Source organism: Bos taurus, chromosome 13 (assembly GCF_002263795.3).
Source record: "Bos taurus isolate L1 Dominette 01449 registration number 42190680 breed Hereford chromosome 13, ARS-UCD2.0, whole genome shotgun sequence".
NCBI classification, from domain to species: Eukaryota; Metazoa; Chordata; class Mammalia; order Artiodactyla; family Bovidae; genus Bos; species Bos taurus.
Genome location: NC_037340.1, coordinates 61,764,051 through 61,790,413, shown reverse-complemented (window position 1 = coordinate 61,790,413; position 26,363 = coordinate 61,764,051). Strand labels below are relative to the sequence as shown.

Below are 26,363 nucleotides of genomic sequence, written 5' to 3'. Positions count from 1 at the left end.
CTCCAGACACCAAAAGGGTGTCCTGCAAATCAATTTTCAATACTGACACTAACTCCTAGTATTTAAGGACTTGGTCCCACAAGACTGCCCCCCGCTTCAGAGGCTAGTCCAATGTTCCAGGTTGCCACTTGGACCTATGACCAGCTGTAACTGCCGAGGGTTTCCACAATCCTTTCCTCAGGTTAAATAATTACTAGAATGAATGGCTCACAGAAACGCAGGAACGCACTTTTAACTACCATTACTGTTTTACTGATGCAACTCAGGAACATCCAAATGGAAGAACTGCACAGTGCCAGGTCAGGGGAGGGCATGGAGCCTCCTGGCCCTCTTCGGGCACGCCGTCCTTCCGGCACCTTCATGAGTTTACCAGCCTGGAAGCGCTCCAAACCCCCATCATTCAGGTGCTTTTATGGATGGGTTCCATTAGGCAGGCCGGAATGACTGAATCATTGACTATTGGTGATTAACTCAATCTCCAGCTCCTCTCCCCTACCGGAGGTCAGGAGGGGTGCTGAAAGTTCCAACACTAATCAATCACATGATCGGTTCCCCTGGCAACCAACCTCCACCCCGAAGCTATCCATAGGTCACTTTGTTAGCCTAAGCTCTGGTGTGGCTGAAAGGGGCTTGTTAGAAATACCGGAAGTTACTCTTATCATTAAGGAAATTTCAGGGGTTGTAGAAGTTTTTGGGGGGACGAAGACCAACTATATACTTCTTACTCTGTCACACAAGGTTTGAGTAGTTCCTTGGTTGTTTTTTTTTTCCTTAAAACAATCCAGAAGATGAGAAGACAACCTGGGGAGTCAGCAGGAATTTCTAAGTTGCCCAGCAACCCTGCCCTGCACCTCCCCTGATAGGTTAGCCCCTGACCCACCTAGAGCTCTGTCACTTTCAAGAACACACTCATAATTCTTCAGATCACACTTTGAACCCTTGCTTTCTGGCTAATGAGTTTTGATTTTATTCTAAAATAGTTAACTATGTAGGCTAGGCTAACCTATGATTTTTAACTCTTTTGGGAAAGAAAGGGGACTATAGGGACGTTACATGTAGTTTGAGGGCATCTTCTGAAGAGTTAAGGGTCATTTGTCTAATCACATAAACACTGTCCTCTCTGTTCTTTCCATTTCTTGTTGGTATACTTATTTTTAAAGTCCTATACTATAATCTTTTTTACGGTAGCTTTGCATGCTTCCCCCTAGTGAGGGTAGAAAAGGACTGCAGATACCTTCCCATGAAATCCTAGCTGTTACATGAGGCTTTCACAGGTGCTGTCCCCTCTTTGAACAAATCTCTTTCTTTATTCCTGTCCCAATAACTCTTTGTCCTCTGGATCTCACTTTATGCCATTTCTTCAGAAAGCCCTTCCCTTCTTTACTCACCTAATCCAATCAGGCTCCTATTACTCTCTTATAATATCACTTCATGACATTTGTCATGATTGGTTATTACACGTTCAGGTGCGTTTGGTTAGCATTACCCCACCTCCCTCTCCCATGCAAGCACAAGCTGTGTGTGGGCAGGGACTGTGTTGCTCACGTCTCTATATCCAGTTCCTGGAACAGCATGGCACAGAGGAAATACTCAACATGTATTTGTTAAGTGATTAGCCGCTTTTCTATAGAGGCCTAGGGGTTTCTGAACATAATATACCCAGTACTAGCCTCTAGTTTCTTAGGATACAAATTGCTCATGATGTCTTCTGAACCCAGGGCCCTGTTCATAGCAATAACCAAATAATTTTATTATTTAGTGGTGGTGGGGGTGGGGTGGGGGCTTTGGGGGTACGAGGGAATGGCATCACTCAGTTTGTATGATCTTAGTTCCCCAACTAGGGATTGAACTCAGGCCCTCAGCAGTGAAAGTGCAGAGTCCTAACCACTGGACCACCAGGGAACTCCCAATAACCACATTTGAAAATGTCTGCTTTCATCCACATACTTGTGTACTTGTTGCTTTAAATGCAATGCTAATCCTTACAGTGGCCCTTCCAGGTGTGATTATGACCCTGTTTTACAGACAAGACCCCCCCCCCCCGCCCCCACCACACACACACACACCAAGGTTTAGAGAGAAAAACTAAAATCCTCATAGTTGCACAGCTAGTAAGCATAGGCACAAGCAGGATTCAAGCCGAGCTCAGAGTCCAGGGTCTGAGCTCCTTCTATGGAGTCTCCACTCCTCACACAGGGTACATGACCCCCCCCTCCATCCTGGGGCGGGGGACACTCCAGCAGGCCTGAGCACATAAGAAACCATAAGACCAATGAGTTGCTCATTGCTAGTAATTTTTTCTTGATAGTAAATAACAAAATATTTTTGTTAAAAAATGTATATTCTGAAGTATATAATAAATGTAAAGAAACATTAAAAAACAAAACACAGAAATTAAAAGTAATTTCATGCCTGTCTTAGGAGCTTCCATGGAAAACCACAAAAAGCATTCTTTTGTCACTCTTTCATGTCCCTTTACCTTGCTGCTATATTTTTTAAATGCCAACATTCCAACTCAGTCTTCATGTTCCACTCCCACCCTCCTTCCACTAGAAACATTCAAATGTTTAAAAGAAATTGGCAGTGTGTCAGTCACCAGCATGTCATTCTCAGAAGCATCAGTCATTTATGAGGACACCTTTTTGGAGGTACAATAAATCTGATTTTTATTACACATCTTAGTTTAGAGTCACTTTTACATTCCTAGACAAAGAGATGATACAAATAAATATTGACTATAAAACTCAGAGCCCCAAGTATTGGCATATTCTTTGTCTCAAGGTAGCCAAAGAGAAGGTCAAGATCAACAGTAACTCCAAGGAGCCATAAAGCCCACTGCCTCCTGCCTGCCCAAGGATCACTCCTTTCATAAACAACCTCAGAAGCATTTCATTCAGGAAGTGAGGGCAGGGAGGAGCGGGGGCAGATTTCCAAACAGTGCAAGACAACAACCTTGCACGACAGACAGTAGCCGGGCCCGCTGTTTATCCAGGTCCTTCGAGCATTCTGATTATGGCTTTTAGAGTGTATTAGCAGCCCCATTTTCGTCCACTGATGGTGCTGAGATGGCCCAAGGTGGTGTTCACACCAAGCCTCAACCTCCAGTGGGAAATGTGAGGCTGGACTGATATCCCAAGTTGACAAAGAATGGACACTTCTCACAAACTTGGCAACGATTCTACATTCAGTGAAGGGGCACTTACAAGAGTCACACAGGAGAAGTAGAGCGTGGCCCACGCCGGAGCTGAGCAACTCTCTTGACGCCTGTGGTCGTGGAGATGCGGGTGGTGCCATTCAAGCAGCATGCAGGCATTCGATGGGGAGCCATCCAACGTTAGGGTGGAGTCTTAAGAAAGTGCTTCATGCCTATGATTTGTGGCCTTGAGTTCTGAATCCAGGGGCCTGAGAGACACGGGATTTGAAATCTGAAACCAGATGCATTCCTGCGGGCGGTTGCACGTTTGTCTCAAACTCCTTCTCTCAGATGAGCTTATTAGATCCTGGGGCCTTGCTGCCAGATATCATTAGTTGCTGCTGACATGAAGGTGCTCAGAGGGCTTGGAACATTCTAGCATGACTACAGACAATAAAAACCTGGTCCCTCAGTCATCTTGGTAGGTCTACACCTTTAGCTCAATTCAGAGCCCAAGGCAGCAGCTTCCTGGTGGCAGGAGGACACTCTCCTCTATTCGAATATTTATCAGATCCATTTTGAGAGAAGAAAAGCACCAGAGACTCAACCTCCAGCCAGGTGTTCTTCTTCTTCATTTCACAGACCACCAGATGAACACAGCTGAGTACAAGGCAGGCCTGTTTTCATGACCCTGCCTGTCAACTTGGCTTACTTCTTTTGCCTTCTTAGAAAAGTTCCATGGTCATTCAACCACCCATGGTCAGAACAGTCACCTTGAGACATCCGTATTCAGCTACAGGGTTATCTGCAATTTTTAATTCTCAGACTTCCTAGATGGAAATGTTCAGCCTACAGATCAGATTCAGGTCTGATTCTGTTCAGCTTCAAGGAAATGTAGTGCAAGAGACAGGTGTAACCAGCAGGTCACCATCTTAGGCTACCCACCCCATCATATAGTTCCTGTTCAAACAGGGACATTCTTAGTAAATAATAAAGAACAGAGTTTGATCCCGAGAAAGAAGAGAGATGCCTCCATCATGCTCCGCGAATTGCTGAAAAGGGCCCTGGGTTCAGAAAGAATGGTTACTAAACAGGAGATAAGCTGGTAGACGACCGATCTCCATTTGCAGGACGCTAAGACATTGCACTCGGTACCTCCTCTTTCCCGCAGGTTCTGATCCAGAAATGTGCCCTGGGAACTGAGCAGCTGAGTTAAAATATAACTCAAGGCCCACTGAGTCGCCACCTTCCCGAGGCACGGTGCCAGCAAGGTGCGCCGGTGTGGCCGACTAGGGACACATACTGTCCCCTCAGGCTTGGCTCATGGACTCAGACCCCCACGTGGGAGCTTCCAGCCTGGATTAGTCATTCAGCGGGCCTTTAATACAGACAAAGGCAACAACTGCACGTTAGTGTATTTCTAAAGTCGGGCAAGTTCTTGGTCTCTCTCTTACAGACACACACGACACATTCAAAGAACATAGGCACCACTGTGCTTGCACACCCACACACACTTATAAGTTTCTCATGGGGGGGAATGAGTAACATCCACCTAATGACCAACATAAAGCCAAATTCTGAATTTCAATAATACAGAGAACTAAAACTTACAAACCAAACCAGTATATGTAAACGGGAACTCCTAACTCCTCTGAACTATTCGATCACACGGCCATGCCTCGCTACTGCCCCGGGCTCTGCCTGGGGGGAGCCCCAGTTCTAGGATTCAGTGAGTCTTCTGCTGGAGGCAGGCAGGACTCCTCTGCCGCTCCAGCTGTCACATCTTCCTTTGCCACTGCACCGAGCCTCACGACACCATCTTGGCACCTACCTCGTCACCCCAATGCTCTCTATGCAAGGATGGAAAAAAACAGGGGATGCAGAAGTGCTTCTCTGTGTCTCGTGCCCCCAGCTCTGGTCCCATCAGAGAAGGCAGAGACAGCCTCTCTTTGCCCAAAATACAGGCCCACTGCAGAACATGGGCCCAGGCAGGTTCGCTCAGAGAAATGTGCATGGAAATAGATGGTGACCAATAAAGAGCAAAGTGACATGGCGTATGGACATGGCATCAACTTACAGATTCACGTCTTGGATAAGATGGTCATGGTTTTGAGGTTCTAAAGAAGCTGTTTCCCTAAACTCTCCAAGGAGGCAGAGGAAGTGTTATTTCTATTGCTTCTGACATGGAATCCTTCTGGAGCAGAAGTTGGCAGTTTCCTTGGAAAATATCTGCTCCTTCAGCAGATCCCAAAAGCAGATCCACTTCTTACTGAGGTGCATGGACCGTGCCCCTCAGAGGCTTAGCTCCAAATGAGATTTCTCATTTTCTACCTATAAGAACGAGCACCTGCTCAAGTTCTAGGACTTTCGCTTTTCAGACTCATTGCCACTTTATCCTGAGGCTCCAAAGAGTTGGTCTGCTGATGTGACTCCTGATTTTGCCCTATTGTTCAACAAGAAGGGAGCCCAGTATAAAGAACAGGCTAGAAAAGTAGAGGGGAGAGGATGGGACAGCAAGGAAAAGGAGAGGAGGTGGCAAGGGAGAAGGGAAGCAAGGTCACCGGTCACTCTCTTGCTTTCCACCCCAGCTATCACACTTTACCTTATCCAGGCAGTTCTGAGATGCTAATTAAAGGACAAGTCCTAGAGGAGCTGAGTGCCGTCTTACGACCAGCATGTTCAACCAGATTAAGTTGGTTCATCGGCGAAGAGGCCATTGCTTTTCCCCAGGGGAATGGTTCTGAGTTTGGGGTCAAGTCCTCTCTGCAGGTTTTTGCTTGTCTCTTCTCCCAGAAGGCAAGGCTGTTTGTAACCTGGGAGAGGGGGAAGTGGCTTTACTTTGGAACTAGCCCCCGAGGCTGTGGATAAAGCTGAGATGCGGGGGTTCCTGAGGAAGAAGAGGAGGAGCCCGACTTCCTTCCACTTTTAGGCCTGCAAGAGTCAAGCACATATGTCCATTACACATCCCATCGCTGTCTCTGATGCAGATAAGCCTCCCTTCCCATTAATGGCCATTATGTCTCAGAGTGGCCTTGCCTCATGGACTTTCAATTGTAAAACCACCAGAGACTGGCACAGCGTGACCCTCTCGGATAGCCAACATGACCCGACAATGGATGGATGACACCTCAGGGAGGGACTCTGATTCTCAGCAATTGTTCTTCCATTAAAATTACATCTTGACTGTCTTCTCCAAATTGGTAAGAAGGAAAAACAAAAAAACTAAGTATGCAGGTAAAATTCCTTCCATTTTTGGCTTTGCACTCAGTTATTTTCCTTAAACTTCTAATCCGGAATTTAATAAGACAGGATTTCTAATTGAGCACCAAATTAAGTGGCTGGTTATTTAAATTGAGGCTCAGAGCCTGGGCTGTGGATGCAGACAGACCGAGGTTAACTCGGGCTTTGCCACTTAGTTCTGTGATAAACAAGCACATTTGCTACCCTCTCCCCTCATCTGTCCTTGTTCAAACACGTCCCCAAAGCCACTCACCTGGCCTTGGTTTTCTTATGTGCAGTGCTTTCAAAGGATGACGCATCCACCTGTATCTCATCCTCATCCTGTAGAGCCGCATCCAATGCAGCCTGGACCTTGGGGGCGATGGCGGGGCCCTCGTAGTCTCTGGTGGTCCGACTGGGCATGTCCAGCTCCAGCAGCATGATGTTTTCTGCCTGCAGAAGCAGAGCCAAGACAGCTAGGATCGCGTCCAATCAGACAAAAGGACTTCAAACAATCTAAACCCAAGAACAGAACCTCGGATTGCTTGCTACTCAAAGCCTACCAAGGATGTGTTTAAAAAAAGCAATGTACTTTTATAACTTTTTTCCTGGTGCCATTTCAGATGACTTTTATTTTACTTTCTATGCTTTTCTCTATTTTCCTTTAAAAAACAAAAAGAATGCGTATTGCACCCTAAGGGGAATAATCAAGAGAAAATAATAAATTAAGTACAACTTATTTATTGTAGACAGTATAAAAATACAAAAAGATATGCAAAAGAAAATCGTAGTCATCAATAATCTCCATACCTACAGCAGCTCTGATGAATTTTCTGGCTGTAGAGGGAAGGAGGCAGGTATGGGGCATATACGTAGTGTGTGCAGGGGGCAGTATATGTGCTTATTATCAGATTTTGAAAATCAGACCAGGCTCTGCCTCATAACTGGCCTTGTAGATAGATTCCGTCACTCGATATTCTGCGCTGGGCCTTTTCCTGGCCCCTAAACACCAAGCCGAGGGTGACGAGGGAAGAACACCCATGGCTCCACATCTTCCCCTCTAGCTCCTCCCACTCAGTGGAGTTCAAGCCCCAAGGCCCTGGCGGGGGCGTGAGGGAAACCAGCTGGGAGGTTAGGGGAGAGAATGGAGTGGCTCCGTTGATCAATTTTACGTATCGAGATACTGTACAACATGGCTCTCAATGGAGCAGGTCCATTGCTAAAAATCATCTGAAAGCCACTGCTTGAAATTCTATCTCTGGATCAAGGTAAGCCCCCTGGAAACCCATGTATTTGACTTGTTGGCTTTAAAATCATGTTTTTAGGCTGAAGACATGAAATAAACTGGCAAGATATGTACCCTCTGAAACTGCTAGAAAAACGCTTCTGAGGACTCTGACACATCCCTCATCTTCCACGACATAAAGCCACATCTGATAACCTCTTTTTTGCTTTTGTTTTCCTTATTCAGAATAACTCAGTGCCAGGAAGAACGGTAATTGAAGAGTTAACTAGTCCTAATCTGCCTTGCTCTGGCTGCCAAGGGAGACTCAAAAACATCTTAAAATTTTTAAGTGACAAGCTTTCATCATAAAAGTAATTCAGAGAATTCCCTGGTGGCTCAGTGGCTAGGACTTGGTGCTTTCACTGCTGTGGTCCAGGTGCCAACCCCGGTCGGGGAAACTAAGATCCCATAAGCCCTGCAGTGCAGCCTAAATAAATAAACATAGTAGAGGATCCCCATGGATGGTTATAAAAAATACAGATAAGCAAAAAGAAGAAAATTTTAAATGCATGTGCTTCCATTAACCAGCAATTACCAGTCCACATTTTGATTTACTTTGCACCCGCTTTTTAAATTCATATACGCGCTTTCAGGACCAATTGTTCTATAGCTGAACAATACCTGCATCTCCTGGCTCATCCACTTACCAGCTACCTGAACTTTTAAGCCACAGGATTGACCGCACAGAGTGAGTGAGAGGGCTCAATCAGACAGAGCAGCAAAGCGTCGAGTACAGTGCCTGGTGCATGGCCAGTGCTTATAGACAGAAGCCTGTCTGGTATTTTTACTGTAAAATATGCTTGGGTCATTAACTAGTTATCAACTATGTCACTTCGGATAACTACATGACTCACATGTATTCTGTTAAACGGAAGGACCGCAAGTTCTTTCACGAACCTCCATCTCCTGTCGTTAGACATCTTTCTTTCCCGTCTCCCCACAAGGCCATTCTGAAACTCACTATTAATATGTACTGGCCACACGGACTACAATATGTTTGTGCTCTCTCCTTCCCTAGTCCTAATTTTCTAAATCTCATTCTCGTTTACCTTGTTATTTATGATTCATTAATCATACATATTACTTGTTATAATTGTTATTAACGTAGCTGTCCTCAGGTCCCTCTTAAAAGTGTCAGGATACAAATTGTGACTTTGCAGACGGGTCAAAGCGTTTACATAAATTTAACTCATGTTTCTCTAACATGAGTACAATCAAAGCGTTTACATAAATTAAACTCATGCTTCTCTAACATGAGTACAATCTTCTCACCCTGTATCGAACGTCTGGACGAACCATCATGGACATTCTTGCGTGTTGGCTCAACGGTCTCCTGTATCCCACGGCTGAGACTGGCCGTTTCATCATCTGCTGGTTCCTGGAAATGGACTGTGTGCTCAAGACCCAGGCCAGAGTGTGTCCCACAGTCCCAGGATTGGGACTGTGGAACTAGCACTCAGAAAATTCTGAGCCTCCTTTAGGTAGAACCTGAAATGGGAAACTCCCTGGACTGAGGGCTGACATGTAAATGGGGCGGGAGCTGCTTATATTTTCTGCTTGAATTGCTTTCTGATTCACGTGTGAGCATCATGCATCTTTCAAGCTGGAGGGGCTCTGAGTCATCATCCAGTTCTTAGATAGCAGGCATGAAGCTGAGCTGTCCACACTCCCCACTCCCACATCCTTGGCAGACTTCTCTCATCTTTCTAGCAGGATCCAGACAGAGACTGAGAATCCTCCACACAGTCAGACTGACAGATAACACCTATGTACTGCCCCTCCCTTGGCCTGGCACACTTCACTGGACATCTGGGGAAGCTGAAAGGCCATAAGTTCACTATGATAATGTTTCCCAATTCCTAATACCACACTCGTCAGCAAACGTTTACCTCACGAACTTACAGCAGCCACAAAGTCACAGCTGCAATTGGTTCCAAGTTTAAAGGAATCAGACTGCATTTTACCATTCTCCTCTGGCCAAGTCCAGCTTATCAACATTCTAGCCCACCCCATTCCCACATTACAAGTCAATAGTGACTTACTCCAGTCTGGTTATAGGATGTAATTTCCAATGATCTTCCTCTTCATCGAAGAAGGATCTATTCATAATTTTACTTTTTTCTTCCAGAGGAATGAAGTTTTCTATAATAAGATGCCTGTAAGAGCACACATACACAGGCGAATAGATGGAAAAAGAACAAGAATGGAGTGCTGGCTATCTGGTCCCACATGAAGCAAGTAATAGGTAAGGGCCAAGTCACTCAACCAACACCTACTGAGCAGGTACAACGGGACTACCATCATACTAGGAGCTGGGGTACAGTCATGAATGACACTGGCCCCTGCTTGAGACAGAGAAACACTCCTAGGCATGCTGACAGGTCTATCGTAGGAATGGAGAAGGCAACGGCAACCCACTCCAGTACTTTTACCTGGAAAATCCCATGGACGGAGGAGCCTGGTAGGCTGCAGTCCATGGGGTCGCTAAGAGTCGAACACGACTGAGTGGCTTCACTTTCACTTTTCACTTTCATGCACTGGAGAAGGAAATGGCAACCCACTCCACTGTTCTTACCTGGAGAATCCCAGGGACGGGGAAGCCTGGTGGGCTGCCATCTATGGGGTCGCACAGAGTCGGACACGACTAAAGCAACTTAGCAGCAGCTATCGTAGGAATATGGAAAGGCCATTTATCCCCAAGGAGTAGCAGCTTGAGGAGGTGGAAGGACTAAAGAGGAATGGAGGGACTTTCCTGGTGGTCCAGTGGCTAAGACTCCACACTTCCAATTTGAGGGGCCTGGATTTGATGTCAGGGAACTAAGATCCCACAGTTTTTGAGGCCAATAAATAAATAATTTTTAAAAATAAAGAGGAAGGCAATGTCTGGGCTATGCTGCAGTGAACTTGTGCTAAGTACTTGGGGGAGGGCCACTGGTACTGCTAAACCTGCTCCTTAATTTCCAAAATGCTGAAAACAGATTACAGTTTCAAATGCCTTCCTCCAATCCTATGGACTGTTGCCCAAGGTGGAAAACTCCACATTCTAATCACCAGAACAAAGAGGAGAACAAGATGCATTTCAGCCCCTTAGACCCCTGCGAATGAAGACCATTCCTGAGAAGAGTCTCTGCCTGAGAAGCACCCGGAGAACACGGCAGACAATGAAACTGGAACCCGCTGAGCTGTGTCTCTCCATGGTGATGACTTTTTTCCTGCCCTTCTCTGAGTGCACTCCTTCCAGACCTCAGGACAGAACAATGTCAACAGGGTGTGAACATGGGAGAGACAGAGAACAAACACCACAGAGGTCGAGGGGACCATGAGAAACAGGCTGGCTTGCTGTTTATTCAGCAGATACGAAGAAGAGACAGAACAATGAAAATTACTTCCTTAAAAAAAATAATTTGAAGAGATGACATTTTCTCTTTGACTATTTAAGAAATGATTTTTCATATATTTGGGGTTCTTTTTTTGTGTGATTTTAAAGATCTCATTTATACATTAGAAAATGTGAGACTTCCCTGGTGGTGAAGTGGTTAACTCTCTGACCTCCCAAGGCAGGGGGTGCAGGTTCGATCACTGGTCAGGGAACTAAGAACCTACGTTCTATGCAGGGCGAAAAAAACAATTTTTTTTTAAAGAAAAGAAAATGTGAGAAACAATTACACACAATTTCAGTACTCAGAAGTAGATATTTTGACATATTTTGTTCTGACCTTTTTTCTAGGTGTACATGCCTATATTTAATTTTAAGGGCTCCTTCCCAAATTTACAACTTAATCATTAAAAGAATCTCTTTGAAAAGTTCTTTTTTAAAAAAATTTATCTATTTATTTTTGGCTGCACTGAGTCTTTGTTGCTGCAGTTGTGCTTCGTTGCTGAGTTGTGTCCGACTCTGTGACCCCACAGACTGTAGCCCACCAGGCTCCTCTGTCCACAAGATTTCCCAAGTGAGAATACTAGAGTGGACTGCCATTTCCTTCTCAATGAAAGTTCCTCTTTAAAGAAAACTTTGAGCAAATGAAGTGGAAGAACTGGTATTAAAAAAAATTTTTTAACCCCTAATGAAATAATGGAGTTACACAAAGATCATTGTTGGCTGAAACCATCAGCTCAATGGTTCTCAAGCCAGGCTGCACATTAATATCACTTACAATATCTTAGTCAGACCTCGTGAGAGATCAGTGATTCTCAAAGTGTGCTCAAAAACCAGCAGAAACAACAGCTGGTACTTGTGAATGCAAATGCTCAGGCCCCACCCCAGATGTACTGAATCAGATTCTCTGGATGTGGGGCCCAGCGATCTACATTTAACAAGCCCTTCAGATGAACTGGTTGGTACCTGCTGAAAGTTTAAGGACCACTACCTAGACGAGTGAAATCAGAATCTCTTGGGTAGGACCCAAGTGTCACTATTTTTAAAAACTCCTCCGATGATTTATGTGTGTAATCAAGGTTAAGAACCAGTCCTTCAGAGTTCACCTTCAGTTAAAGGAAGGTAAAGAAGACAGAGACACAAGCTAAATGACACCATGAAGAAGAAGCAGACTGACAAATCCAGAATGTGGTATATTTCTCTAGGCTAACTGCCCCAGCCTTTTCAACAATACAGTTATGAAAAAAAGTTTCTAAAAAGGAAAGGGGTTGCTCCAGATTAAAATAAGCATAACAGACATAATAACTAAATGTAATATATAGTCCTTATGTCGATTTTAATACAAATAAACCAAGAAAATCCAAATATGGGTAGGGTATGAGAGAATACTAAGAAACTATGTTAATTTTGTTAGGTGAAAATATATCATTACATCCACAAAAATCAATTTTAATTCTGACACAGTAGCTTCAGAATAAACATTCCAGTAGCTTCAGAATAAACATTCTGAAAATAAAATTAAGAAAACAATTCCTTATATGATAGCATCAAAAAAATAAAATACTTAGGTATAAATTTAACAAAAGAAGTGCAAAGACTATGCAATGAAAAATACAAACATTTATGACAGAAATTAAAGAAGATTTAAATAAATGGAAAGACATCCATCATGTTCATGGATCAGCATACTTAATACTGTTAAGATAACAATACTCTCCAAATTGATCTATAGAGTCAACACAATTCCGATCAAGATCTCAACTGTTTTTTGTTTTTTTTTTTTTTGCAGAAATTGAGAAGCTGATCTTAAAGTTTATATGGAAATGCACGAGACCCTGAATAGCCAAAAGAATCTTGAAAAAGAACAAAATATTAGAGCACTCATTTTCTCATTTCAAAACTTACTACAAAGCTACAGTAAATAATAAGACAGTGTGGTACTGGCATAATGACAGACATACAGTTCAACAGAATAACAGTGCAGAGGGTACAGAAATACACCTTTACAACTATGGTCAACTGATTTTCAACAAGGATGCAAAGACAAAGAGAGAAGACACTTTTCAACAACAGGTGCTGGGACAAGTGAATGTCCACATGCAAAAGAATGCATTTGGAACCATACTTCAGACCATAGAAGAAATTAACTCTAAATGGATCATAGACTAAATGTTAAGACCTAAATCCGTAAGACTCTTGGATAACCTAAGAGAACTAAAAATGTTAAGTCCACAATTAAACTTGGACACAAATGTTCATAGCAGCATTATTAACTATAGCTGAAAAGCAGAAACAACCCAAATGTCTATCAACTGATGAATGGATAAATAAAATGTGGAATATTCATATAATATGGGTCAGCTCTAAAAAATGAAGTGCTAACATGCTGCAACATGGATAACTCCTGAAAACATGTTAATTGAAAGAAACCAGTCACAAAAGACCACATAATTCCATGTATATGAAAGGTCCAGAATAATAGGTTAATTTACAGAGTCAGAAAGTAGATCAGTTATTTATAAGGCTGGGGAAGGAGATAATAAGGAGTGACCAACACTTGGTACATGTTTTCTGTGGGTGAGGGCACACACAAATGTTCTAAAATTAGACTGTAGTGTTGACTTTACAGTGAAGTAAACATATATACATATTTAAATGACTTGTAGGGGAGTTCCCTGGTCACCTAATGGTTAGGATTCCGGGCTTTCACTGCTGTGGCCCAGGTTCAATCCTTGGTGAGGGAACAGATTCCCCAAGCTGTGCAGCCAAAAAAAAATTTGACTTGTATCTTGTATACTTTAAATAAGTGAATTGTATTGTATGTGAATTATATCTCAATAAAGATGTTCTTTAAAAAAACAAAAACAACACTATGTACATATGTAAGTATGTAGGAATGAGGTAACATGATGTAAGATTTGCTTTAAAATATTTTTATGAGGGTTAAGATCAGTGCTTTCACTGAAGGAGGCATGGGTTCAAGTCCTGGTGGGAGAAATAAGATTCTGCATGCTACATGGTGCAGCCCACCCCCCTAAAAAAACACAAACAAACAAAAAAACCAAAAGCAACCAAACTATGAAAGATGGAGGACAAAAGACTGTTTATCATGGCATCTTGGGCTTTCCTGGTAGCTCAGCAGTAAAGAATCCACCTGCAATGCAGGAGACTTGGGTTCGATCCCTGGGTCAGGAAGATCCCCTGGAGAAAGAAATGGCAACCCACTCCAGTATTCCTGCCTTCCTGCCTGGGAAATCCCATGGACAGAGGAGCCTGGCAGGCTATAGTTCATGGGATCATAAGAGTCAGACATGACTTAGCAATTAAACCACCACCACTGCTGGGCAATGGATATTTGGGTGTTCCTTATACAATTCAGAAAATTCTAATTAATAAAAGATTCCCTTTCATCAATAGATAATGGCTTCAGGAAGGCAGAGTGGGAGGAACTTGGAGATCATCTGGTGAAGATATTCAGTTAACAGATGGGATGCAGAGACAGAAACTAACTTTCTTAGGAATAAACAGAAGACAGACAAGGTGGAGAGAGATGGAGAGAAGTGGGCAGGGGCCCTGTCTTCTGAGGGGTTTCTTACTTAACAAACAACAACGCAGCAAGTGGCTGGGGTGCCCCGGAAGGCCCAGGACTTACTTGAGTTTCAGCTCCCTGGTGAGCTCATTCTGGGTCTGCTCCAGCTCCTGTCGCTCCTTGATGTGCTCTTCTTGGAGGTCATGGATCTCTGCCTTGACTGCCTGAAGCTTAGAGAAGAGCTGGAAACAACAGGAGAGGCGGCTGAGCCGGGCGGCCCTCTAGACAACAGAGTTCACTCTCTGCCCCACACCCAAGGAGCCTCTGCCTGCCTCATTCCTTTCCTACCTTTTTGAGTTTCTTGGTCTTGATGTCCACCTCTTGCTGCAATGAGCTGTATGTCTCCTTCAGTTCCAAGGTCTCCTCGTCTCGGCTTTCCATCTGCTGCTGGATTTCTCTTTCTCGACGTTTCTGAGCAATGTCACAAAATTGATCAGCGTGCCTACAGACAACGTCTATTTAAGAATATGGGGCTGGGTGCTCTAGATCAGTCTCCCACCAGGAAGGGGCTGACACATGTCCTTTCCATCACTTTTGAAGAGTCTAACAGAAAAGATATTTGCTCTGTAACATTAACGCACCCCACCCCACTCCATTCTCTCCCAAAAGGAATGACAAGTTACCTGTTCTGCAATTTCTTGCCGTTTCTGCTCCAGGATTTTCTGCTGTTCATTTGTATGATCTACTATATTTTTTCCTCCAACGAGCAGCTTACTCTCCATGGCCTTTGTGAGAAAAGAGCAGAATCTATGTCATGAGTGGTCTCACTCAGAACATAGCTCCTCACAGGGAAGCCTGTGAGGAAAGACAAAGAGCTCCGGACGGAGCCAAAGTGGGTAAATTCTTAGGGAAAATATACTGTGCTCAGCTGGGCCCTTCCCATCACTTGGGTGGAGCTTTGGCGGCTTCACTGCTACTGCTGCTGCTAAGTCACTTCAGTCGTGTCCGACTCTGTGTGACCCCATAGACGGCAGCCCACCAGGCTCCCCCGTCCCTGGGATTCTCCAGGCAAGAATACTGGAGTGGATTGCCATTTCCTTCTCCAATGCATGAAAGTGAAAAGTCAAAGTAAAGTCGCTCAGTCGTGTCCGACTCTTAGCGACCCCATGGACTGCAGCCTACCAGGCTCCTCTGTCTATGGGATTCTCCAGGCAAGAGTACTGGAGTGGGGTGCCATTGCCTTCTCTGTGGTGGCTTCACTAGGGCTTTATAATGGAAATACTGAAGACACAGCTTCCCTAGACATACATGAATTTCAGCTTGATATTTTAAAGAAAATTTTTGGTTTGTTTGTATGAAGTAGTGACCTCAGTTAGAACCTATTAAGCACCTCCTACATACTAGGTACTGAGGATGCCACTATGAATATGAGTCAAAAGCTGAGAGTCCACAGAGGGCCATAAGTAAGCAGGTTCTTATCAGATGGAGTCAGATCTTATCATGAGGAAAGGACAGAGTAATACTAGGAGAGGCACACGGGAAGGAGGGAATTCAGGCTCTTCCCAAAGGCAGTCAGGGAAAAACCTTCCTGTCTCAAGGGACAGCTACAAGAGTGCTAAAGTAAAAATAGGAAACAGCTAAGGAAAAAAAATTGTTTTCAGAGGGTAGGGTAGAGAGTGGTGATACATGAAGTTGGCAAAGCAATCAGGGGGTAGTTCAAAAACCTCCAAGTCTCGTTTGGGAGACTAAGCTTGACCCTGAGAACTGCAGGAACCACTGACGTCTCCTTTGAGCATTAAGATACATAACCAGATCTGTGTTTTAGAAACAAAACTCCCCTGCAACAGGAAGAATAACTGGAAAAGGGCAGGCTGGGTGGAGTGAGGGCAGACAGGAGGCTGTTTTAAGGTTTCAGGCCTGAGCTGGGGCAGGAGAGGCTGGGAGAGCAAGGTGGATGGGTCCGAGAGAGGCAGGATTCAGAGACCGAGGGAGAGCGAGTAGCAGCTGGCAATGATAACTCCCAGGGAGGAGTCTGGCTGGACTGAGTAAAGGCAGGCCGAAGCAGGCTCTGCGTGGCCCTGGGCATCTCCGTGGAAACACCCAGCAGGCAGAGGCCATCAGCTGGGATGTTAGCAGACAGCTCTGGGCTAACCATACAGACTGAAAACTCAGCATTTAGATGAGGGCTGAAGCCAGGGGAATGATTTGCGCCTGAGAAGCATGGACTCAGAAAACTCCGTAACCTTGCTTTAAAGAAACATCTACCCCTGCTGTCACGTTTCAGCCCCTGAGACTTTTCTCTTCTTTCAAAACGAAAAGGCTGGACTGATTAGTAATCACCACCCCCAACATACTCCCAGCTCTAAAATTCTTTTGTCCTATGACTGTATATCACCCAGGGATTGAGAAAGACAGATGTCATGTCATTCTCCCAAAAATAAAACGTGTAAGAGGTCCAGTGACCTGAGGTGATGCTGAGTCTGGCCACACTCGGCTTCTGAGAGTTGCCCGACTACGCCAGGTTGTTTAGAGTCTAGGTGCTCCTGGGCTTGAATAAAAGCCGTGATCTTTAAAAATACCACATGCAGATCAAACACAAGCATACCCAGTTGCACAGTGCAGGAGTCAGGAAGGGTCAAGTGACGTAACAGAACCCCAGAGTAAGCCCCCCGAACACAGTTACTTCCTGATTGTGCTGTATGTGACTCCATTTTCACACCAGGTCTTCAGAGTCCTACAAACGATCCCTACCTCTGAAGTCAAACAGGACCCAGCTCTGTGAAAGGGCTACTATGATGCCACAGATAAAGTACAGCTTCACATGGTGGGGGAAGGGGAGGCAGGAAAGAGATCACTGTCATTTTTTAAAAAATTAATAAACATAGACACATTTTAGAGTAGAAATCAAAGTCTGCATAAACACTACAAGACAGAACCCAACGCTTCAAAGGAATTCTGGCGTGTTGTCAAGCAGTGGTCATCCTCGGTTTTCCACAGCCAGCGCTCTGCTCTCCTCTGCCAGGAAAGCCCTTTGGCGGCTCTGAGTCCAGGCACTCAAGGGAATTGGTGCCAGAAAGAACAGGCAACACATGGGCACCTCCACACTCTAGAATTCTACTCAGACACTGGCATACAGGGCCTGACTGCAAGGGAGCACCCAGGGGGTGATCTTGCCTAATCAGGCACCCTGCATAGGAAAACCACAAGCAGACGCCATTGTTTATCTACCAGACAGACAAAAATTCAAGCCTGCTAATCACAAGTGTTGGTAAGAATGGGGAACAACCTGGACTCACACCCCCCTGGTAGAAGCATCAACACACATGACCACGTGAGAAAGCTATGTGTTGCTGTCTGGTGAAGTTGAAGCTATACACACCCTAAGACCTGATGGTGTCAAGCAAGAAACTCTCACCCACACAAGTTCTCCTCAAGGACAAGGAATTCAGGGCAAGAAAACTAAAACAACCCACACTATCAGGAGAATGGAATGCCACGGAAGTCTCAGAGCAGTATGAATGAATCACAGTTCCAGGCATCAAAATGGATAAATTTCACTAACGTAACATTTAGCAAATAAAAGTAGATCACAGCAGTGGGATTCAATTGATATGAAAGTTAAAAATTATGTGAAACTAAAAAGACCTTTATGCAGAGGACATCATGAGAAACGCTGGACTGGAAGAAGCACTAGCTGGAATCAAGATTGCCAGGAGAAATATCAGTAACCTCAGATATGCAGATGACACCACCCTTATGGCAGAAAGTGAAGAGGAACTCAAAAGCCTCTTGATGAAAGTGAAAGAGGAGGGTGAAAAAGTTGGCTTAAAACTCAACATTCAGAAAACTAAGATCATGGCATCTGGTCCCATCACTTCATGGCAAATAGATGGGGAAACAGTGGAAACAGTGTCAGACTTTATTTTGGGGGGCTCCAAAATCACAGCAGATGGTGATTGCAGCCATGAAATTAGAAGACACTTACTCCTTGGAAGGAAAGTTATGACCCACCTAGATAGCATATTCAAAAGCAGAGACATTACTTTGCCAACAAAGGTCCATCTAGTCAAGGCTATGGTTTTTCCAGTGGTCATGTACGGATGTGAGAGTTGGACTGTGAAGAAAGCTGAGTGCTGAAGAATTGATGCTTTTGAACTGTGGTGCTGGAGAAGACTCTTGAGAGTCCCTTGGACTGCAAGGAGATCCAACCAGTCCATCCTAAAGGAGATCAGTCCTGGGTGTTCTTTGGAAGGACTGATGCTAAAGCTGAAACTCCAATACTTTGGCCACCTTGTGCGAAGAGTTGACTCATTGGAAAAGACTCTGATGCTGGGAGGGATTGGGGGCAGGAGGAGAAGGGGACGACAGAGGATGAGATGGCTGGATGGCATCACCGACTCGATGGACGTGAGTCTGGGTGAACTCCGGGAGTTGGTGATGGACAGGGAGGCCTGGCGTGCTGGGATTCATGGGGTCGCAAAGAGCTGGACACGACTGAGCAACTGAACTGAACTGAACTGAACTGAACAGGTGGTTTAGTGGGTAAAGAATCTGCCTGCAATTCAGGAGACGCAGGAGATGCGGGTTCAATCCCTGGGTCAGGAAGATCCCATGGAGGAAGGCACAGCAACCCACTCCAGTATTCTTGCCTGGAGAATCCCATGGACAGAGGAGCCAGGCGGGCTACAGTCCATAAGATAACACAGAGTAGGACATGACTGAAGCGACTGAGCATGCACAAAATGATCTCTTATGTAGAGATACATATATACACATATATACACATTTGGGTAAACTATAAAGAAAAGCAAAGAAAGAATAAACACCAAATCCACGGTAACGGTTACCTCTGGGGAGGTGGGGGCACAAGAGTTTGTGAAGATACAGATGCTATTCTGTTTCTTATACTGGGGAAGGGAGAGGGGCACATGGATATTACCGTCAAAGATTCTCCAGGCAAGAATACTGGAGTGGGTTGCCATGCCCTCCTCCAGGGGATCTTCCCAACCCAGGGATTGAACCCAAGTCTCCTGCTTTGCAGGTGGATTCTTTACCGTCTGAGCCACCAGGTAAACCCATGAAAAGTAGAGTGGGTAGCCTATCCCTTCTCCAGGGGATCTTCCTGACCCAGGAATCAAACCGGGGTCTCCTATATTGCAGGCAGATTCTTTACCACCTGAGCTACTAAGGAAGCCCTTGGGCACTGAATATCAACATCATTCCTCATATCATTTTTTTGACAAAACAAAAAAATTAGAATGAAAAAAGAACAGGCCTAAGGCAGGGTACAGTACCTTGATTTTGGCCCCAAGCACCTCAGCAGCATCCTTCTCCCGCCGCAGATCCTCCATCTTTTTCTCCTTCTCCTTCAGCAGCCTCTTCTTTTCCTCTGCAACCAAGCTGTGGTCCTCAACAATGGCCCGCTTCTCGATCTCCAGTTTCTCTTGCTGTTCCCGCCAATAATCATCCTTGTCATCCCCTTCCTCCTCCCCCTCTTCTCCCTCCTCCTCCTCCTCTTCCCCACCCCCAACCCCCCTCCGCTTCTCTCGCCTCTTCCTTCTACCAATGGACCGTTTCTCTAACTGGGCCTTGAGCCGAGCAATCTCTTCCTGGAATTCTCGAAGAAGGGCGTCCTTAGGGTCCTCGTTGACCCTTGGCTTGTTCTTAATGTTTTTGGCACGGTTGGCATACCTTAGAGTGGTTAGGGTCTCTTCTACATTGTAAGAGGCGGGCCCCACATTGGCCACCATCACAGTTTTAGCATTGCCACCAAGAGAATCCTGAAGGAGCCTGGTAAGCTTGGAGTCCCGATACGGAATATGAGTGCTTTTTCCATCCACCAGGGCAGAAATGACATTACCCAAGGCCGAGAGGGACAGGTTGATCTTGGTTGCTTCCTTCAACCTTTCCCCTTGCGCACCGGTCTTGGCCTGCCGTTCACTGCCAGCAAGATCTACAAGGTTCAGCTTCCCTACCCGGATGTGGTTTTCACCGTCGAGGCCCACCTCACTGCATTCGATGGTGATGACAAAAATTGCATGTGAACGGGAACTGTGCTCATTCATGTTGGTGGCCCCAACAGAACGGTTCTGGTTCCCCACGTTCATCACATGCTCTATTTCCTTCACGCTCTTGGTAACGAAGGAAGACAGGTCTTTCACGTACACCCCGGTGTCAGGCCTCTCTTTCAGCTCGAGCCTTTTGGTCTGATCTTTGGAGAGCAGGTCTCGGATCTCCTCCTGGTAGATCTCCAAGTAAGAAGCCCTGACCAAGTACTGTTGATTCTGGGATCGAGAGATATGGGTGAAGATGTGATCAAACGAGTTAGGGATGACCCCTCTTTTTTCAGGGTCACCCCGGACTCCTTCCATTGTGTAGGTTTTCCCAGTCCCCGTCTGTCCATAGGCAAAAATTGTCCCATTGAAACCCTGAAGGACGGAGTCCACCAGTGGTCGAAAGGTCTCATCATAGAGTTCAAACTGTTTGGCGTTCCAGTCGTAGACGGCATCAAAAGTGAAGGTCTTGGGCATTTCATGCGCCACTCCCTTGGGGTTCTTGACAGACACCTGCCCTAGCTTCACGTCCACATCCACCACCTTGTCGTATGAAGCAGCCTTTTCCTTGCCATTCATGGGCCTACAGCGAACCACCACCCGGACTGATTCTGAGCTTTTCAGCTTTGACATGATGACCTCTGACCAGGCCACTCTTAAGGGCTATGAATCCAAAAATATCTCAGGATGCTAGGGTCCTAGGGGAAAGGAAAGAAAAAAAGTTAAGCACAGACAGTACAGTTGTCACTGGGGGCTGATTACACACCTAGGTCACCTCCATCTAGCCAACCTTCTGACAGCCATACTTAGTAACTACTACAAATGGCTATTTCCTGATGGGATCTTAACCAGTTGCAGAGGGAAAAATAAAAACCCTACTCCATCAACGGTGTTAACTAGCTTGTCCACTCTTCAATGTATATTTTATCCTATACTACAGGTTGAGGTGGCTGGAAGCTTTATAAAAGCCCAAGTAACCTTATATGCTATGGAACTACCATAACCTCTGCATAGAGCCACTTGGAACTATCTATCTAAATTTAAAATGCAAAGCCCCTTTGATCTAGCAGTTGTATTTCTAAGAATTTATCCTACAGATAGAAGGATATCTGTTGTGGCATCATCTGTGGTAGCAATAGATTGTGGACAACCCCAATTCCCATCAAGAGGGGGTGAGGAAATAAATTTAATATATACTGTGGAATCCTGTGCAGTTGCTAAGAAGAATGTGTTAATCTAAACATAATCCTAAACCAAGACATGCTGTTAAGTGAAAAACCTGGACGAGGAACAGCGTCTATAGCACAGTGTACATACGCGTGCTACAGTATTAGAAGCATACGTGTCAAAGTGTAACAGCGGCAACCTCGGGAGGGGAACTACGGGCCAGAGGACACTCAGAGATCGAGAGAAAGAAAAAAAGCACTTTTCACTATACACTCATTAGCACTGTTTGAATTTCCTATCTTGTACTAATAATACTTTTCCATTCTAAAATCAACTGTGGCTTGTGCAAAATGTGTTCAAATAAACAAGGATGTGGGGTAATGCATCACATAGAAAGCACTTATCCAGTCAATAAATTTTTAAAAATTTGAATGCAAATAAGAAAATAGATTAAGAAATTTTTAAGTAAAAACAAAAAAGAACTTCATTTGGTGCTAAAAACTCATGGAGCAGAAGAAAGGATGATTAGATGGGTTCTCTGGGAAGGGGTAGGGAGCAAGCAAATTAGAGCAAAGAGATACATATGATGATGTTAAACTCCCCAAAACCTCAAACCAAGGGTTTTTAAAAAAACATAATTCTGACTTCCCTGGTGGCACAATGGATAAGAGTCTGCTGCCAATGCAGGGGACACGGGTTTGATCTCTGGTCTGGGAAGATTCCACATGCCACAGAGCAACAAACTACGGAGCCCAAGCCCTAGGGCCTGAGAGCCGCAACCGCTGAGCCCTGTGCGCTGCAACTAGCGAAGTCCACGTGCCCAGAGCCTGTGCTCCACAAGAGATGCCACCATCATGAGACGCCTGTGCTCGCAGGGGCCTGAGAGCCGCAACCGCTGAGCTCTGTGCGCTGCAACTAGCGAAGTCCACATGCCCAGAGCCTGTGCTCCACAAGAGATGCCACCATCGTGAGAAGCCTGCGCTCGTAGCAGGTGGAGAAGGCCCTCGTAGCAACCAAGACCCAGCACAGCCAAAAATAAGTAAACAGACAAATAAAATTATTTTTAAAGCAAAAATTATTTTAAAATATATATATTTTTTAAATTAAAAACAAACAGGTAATTCACATGATTCTTGATTCAGAAGGTCCTTTGCTGACAGATCCCTCTCCCTTACCTGTTCTCCAGGCAACCACTTCCTTGCTTACAAGGCACGTATTATTAGATTTTTAACCTTCCTGAATAAGTTTATGCATAGCAAGCTCTATGTATTAATGCACACTTATCCTCTCCTTTTTTACACAAGCATAGTATGTAATACCAGAGAAGGCAATGGCACCCCACTCCAGTACTCTTGCCTGGAAAATCCCATGGACGGAGGAGCCTGATAGGCTGCAGTCCATGGGGTCGCAAAGAGTCGGACACAACTGAGCGACTTCACTTTCACGCACTGGAGAAGGAAATGGCGGCCCACTCCAGTGTTCTTGCCTGGAGAATCCCAGGGACGGGGGAGCCTGGTGGGCTTGCCGTCTATGGGATCGCACAGTGTCAGACACGACTGAAGTGACTTAGCAGCAGCAGCAGCAGTATGTAATACACAATACGCAGTGTCCTGCAGATTGCTTTTTTTTTACTTAACAACCTATCTTGGAGTTTGTTCCCCTCAGTAAATGCAGAGCTGCCTTGTTCTTTATGACAGCAGTAAAACATCCCTCTGTATGGAGGCATTGTAATTTATTTAACCACTACCCTAGCACTTAAGCTGTTTCTGATAGTTTACTATGAAAAACCTAGAACCACATCCTTTCATGTATGGGAAAAAAAATCTATCTGGATCACAGGATATATGCATTTGTAATTTTGATAGATACTTAGAACATGAATTACAGTACTCATTAAGTTGTGAGACTGACCTATTCCTTGCCCATAAAAGGTGGAAAAATGTGAAGCCATGATAAGTCACTCTAGGTATATATGCTGCTAATTAATAAACACGGAGTTGTTACGTTTCTTCATTGATCTTTCACAAAAAATTGTTCTGTTGGTAAGTAAGCACATGGAAATGTGAGAAGTTACTTTTCATAATTCCTCTAATTGTTACATGTAATAAAATAATGTTCTCTAAGAATGAAGAACCACAAGACCTCTTAGCCTCCCTGCATCAGTTTTTATAAGATCTGTAAAACAGGGATAATTCTCCTTCATTTTGGATGATTGTCAGACTAACACTTATAAAGGTGGAAATACTTTGTGAACTAAAATAAAGTCAGATTAAAGTTAACTAATATAGGGACTTCCCTGGCAGTCCAGAGGTTAAGACTCAGCACTTCCACTGCAGGGAGTACAGGTTCAATCCTTGGTGGGGGAACTTTTGCTCACATGCCACAGCATGGCCAAAAAAGAAAAAAGAAAAAAAATTAGCTAAAACAATTGCATTCAAAACCCTTGTCAGAGGGGCATTCTGAAGATTACTGGTGGTGATGGTGGTGGTTTAGTCATTAAATTGTGTCTGCCTCTGGTGACCCCATGGACTATAGCCCACCAGGCTCTTCTGTCCATGAGATTTTCCAGGCAAGAAAACTAGAGTGGGTTGCCATTTCCTTCTTCTGGGAATCCTCCTGACCCAGGGATTGAACCCGTGTCTCCAGCATTGGAGGCAGTCTCCAACATTGCAGGTGGATGGATGCCTTATTGCTGAGCCACCAGGGAAGCCTAATTTTATGCATTAAATATCACTAGACTAATATTTTCTCTTGTTCAATTTGTAGTCATCATCCTTAAAAATCAGTTCAAACTGAGATCCAAATACCTAATCAATGTTCAACTGTGGTGGTTTGCAGTTTAGTCACTAAGTTGTGTCCAACTCTTGCAACCCCATGGACAGTAGACTGCCGTGCTCTTCTGTCCATGGGATTCTTCAGGCAAGAATACTACAGTGGGCTGCAATTTCCTTCTCCAGGGAATGTCCAATTAAAAGTAAGTATCAAGTCATTTAAAGAAAACCATGTAAAAGGCAGCCTTTCATTCATCACCTTCTAGAAGCTACTAGAATTTCGCCGGATGCTTCGAATCAGATATCAGAATGGCCAGGTTACTGCATCTCCTTTTCTTTTCCAGGGGAATGGCCCCCAAGCTACAGATATGGCTGATCCCTTGCCTATCTCTCCCTCCACTTCAACAGGGGCCTAAAAGCACTCTAGGTGCCAAGCCCGAACCCTGGCCCCAGAGCCTCCTTTGGGGAGGCCTCTGCTGTAGCACCTGGGATGGTTAGACAAGACCTGAGATTCCAAGGAATACGAAACATAAGAGGTGGATGGGGAACAGGTCACTGGAGAGGACCGATTCTTCTGCGTTTCATACCTGGGGAGAGGTTTTACCTATGAAAACAATGTGACCCCAAGCCTCTCTAATAAAACGAAAAAGCCTGCAGCAGGCTTTCATGCAGGTCTTGATGTTCAGCTGCTTCTGTTACAGCCCTGTATATTTTTGAGTTCTCCAAAACAATAAAAACAAAGGAATGATAATGACCCACAGTAACCTTAAAAAGCTTTTAAAAAGAAGGAATTCCCAAAGTCTGAGTCCACTTAATTAAATCTCCTTGACTTGGAACACAGAACATCATTTCTTTTCTGAACTCACTGAGCTTGGCTGAACTAGTCATGTACTACTGACATATTACTTCAGGAAGATGGACTAATTCAATTTCCTGCCACCAGAGCTTAAAATCTTGCTGTGGGTCCTCCTCAAAGGAGAGGGTTTTCTTGGAAGGATGCCCTGATAGTCTTTATTACCTTCCTCCTCCTCCTTCTGGTCTGTCTAATTACAGTGATAAATCTTTAAAGGAACTCACAGCATTGCCAGGAAAGGAGAAACCACAGGTCAAGCAGCTCAGCATCTTTATCCCAAACACCTCTTCTGCTTGAACTTGTCATCCCATTGTTAACAACCACCGTTAGAATGGCTACTACCCATGAAAAATTGAGTCTTTGTCCAACTTCATCTCTTTTGTCCGTGAGGAAATCAGTTGCACATTTCTCAGGGAAACCACTCTCTTCCAGAATCTTTCGTGTTTGGATTCACACACTCTCACCTGTGCTGTCAAGGAGTCCATGACAAATTCTAGAACTAGGTGTGGATCTGGATTATCAGTAACTACTGGCTTCCTACAGAGATTCTAGAACACAGGTCACAAACTGGTCACATTCTACCTGAAGCCATTTTTATTTGGCCCTATCATTGTCTAAAAAAAAATAATAACAAAACAAACCCCCCAGCAACTCTACCTCTCTATCTGTATATACCTTGGTGAAAAACCTTTGCACATATGCACAAGGAAACACAGAAAAGGATGCTTCTTGCAGCATTGCTAAAATAGTAGAAAACTGGAAACAACCTAATCATCCATTTATAGAGGAACTGAAAAATAAAAGATCGTACATTCATGCTACAGATATTACACTATTCAGTATTTAAAATGAATAAATTGGAGCTGCTGCCGCTGCTAAGTCGCTTCAGTCATGTCCGACTCTGTGCGACCCCATAGATGGAAGCCTACCAGGCTCCCCGGTCCCTGGGATTCTCTAGGCAAGAACACTGGAGTGGG

The 26,363-nt window shown here is 44.6% G+C and overlaps 1 protein-coding gene and 1 non-coding gene across 6 annotated transcripts in view; both read right to left on the bottom strand.

The window, feature by feature from the left end:
• Nucleotides 1–1,829: 1,829 nt before the first annotated feature.
• On the bottom strand, nt 1,830–1,902 carry TRNAE-UUC (transfer RNA glutamic acid (anticodon UUC)). Its single transcript has one exon. It is a non-coding gene; the product is annotated as a tRNA-Glu (tRNA).
• Nucleotides 1,903–2,639: 737 nt separating this feature from the next.
• Nucleotides 2,640–26,363, bottom strand: part of KIF3B (kinesin family member 3B) — a 39,994-nt gene continuing 16,270 nt past the window's right edge. For 4 of the 5 annotated variants that reach the window (XM_025000457.2, XM_025000458.2, XM_025000454.2 and 1 more), the window contains 8 exons: nt 19,837–21,293; nt 15,226–15,327; nt 14,891–15,013; nt 14,666–14,784; nt 9,680–9,793; nt 8,910–9,015; nt 6,627–6,805; nt 2,640–6,064 (listed from right to left, as the gene is read on the bottom strand). In XM_025000457.2, coding sequence (XP_024856225.1) covers nt 5,968–6,064; nt 6,627–6,805; nt 8,910–9,015; nt 9,680–9,793; nt 14,666–14,784; nt 14,891–15,013; nt 15,226–15,327; nt 19,837–21,228 — 2,232 coding nt within the window. In that variant the 5' untranslated portion in view covers nt 21,229–21,293 and the 3' untranslated portion in view covers nt 2,640–5,967. Of the gene's footprint in view, nt 6,065–6,626; nt 6,806–8,909; nt 9,016–9,679; nt 9,794–14,665; nt 14,785–14,890; nt 15,014–15,225; nt 15,328–19,836; nt 21,294–25,610; nt 26,127–26,363 lie in introns of those variants that run through there. The other variant, XM_059892504.1, reaches the window with a different exon arrangement.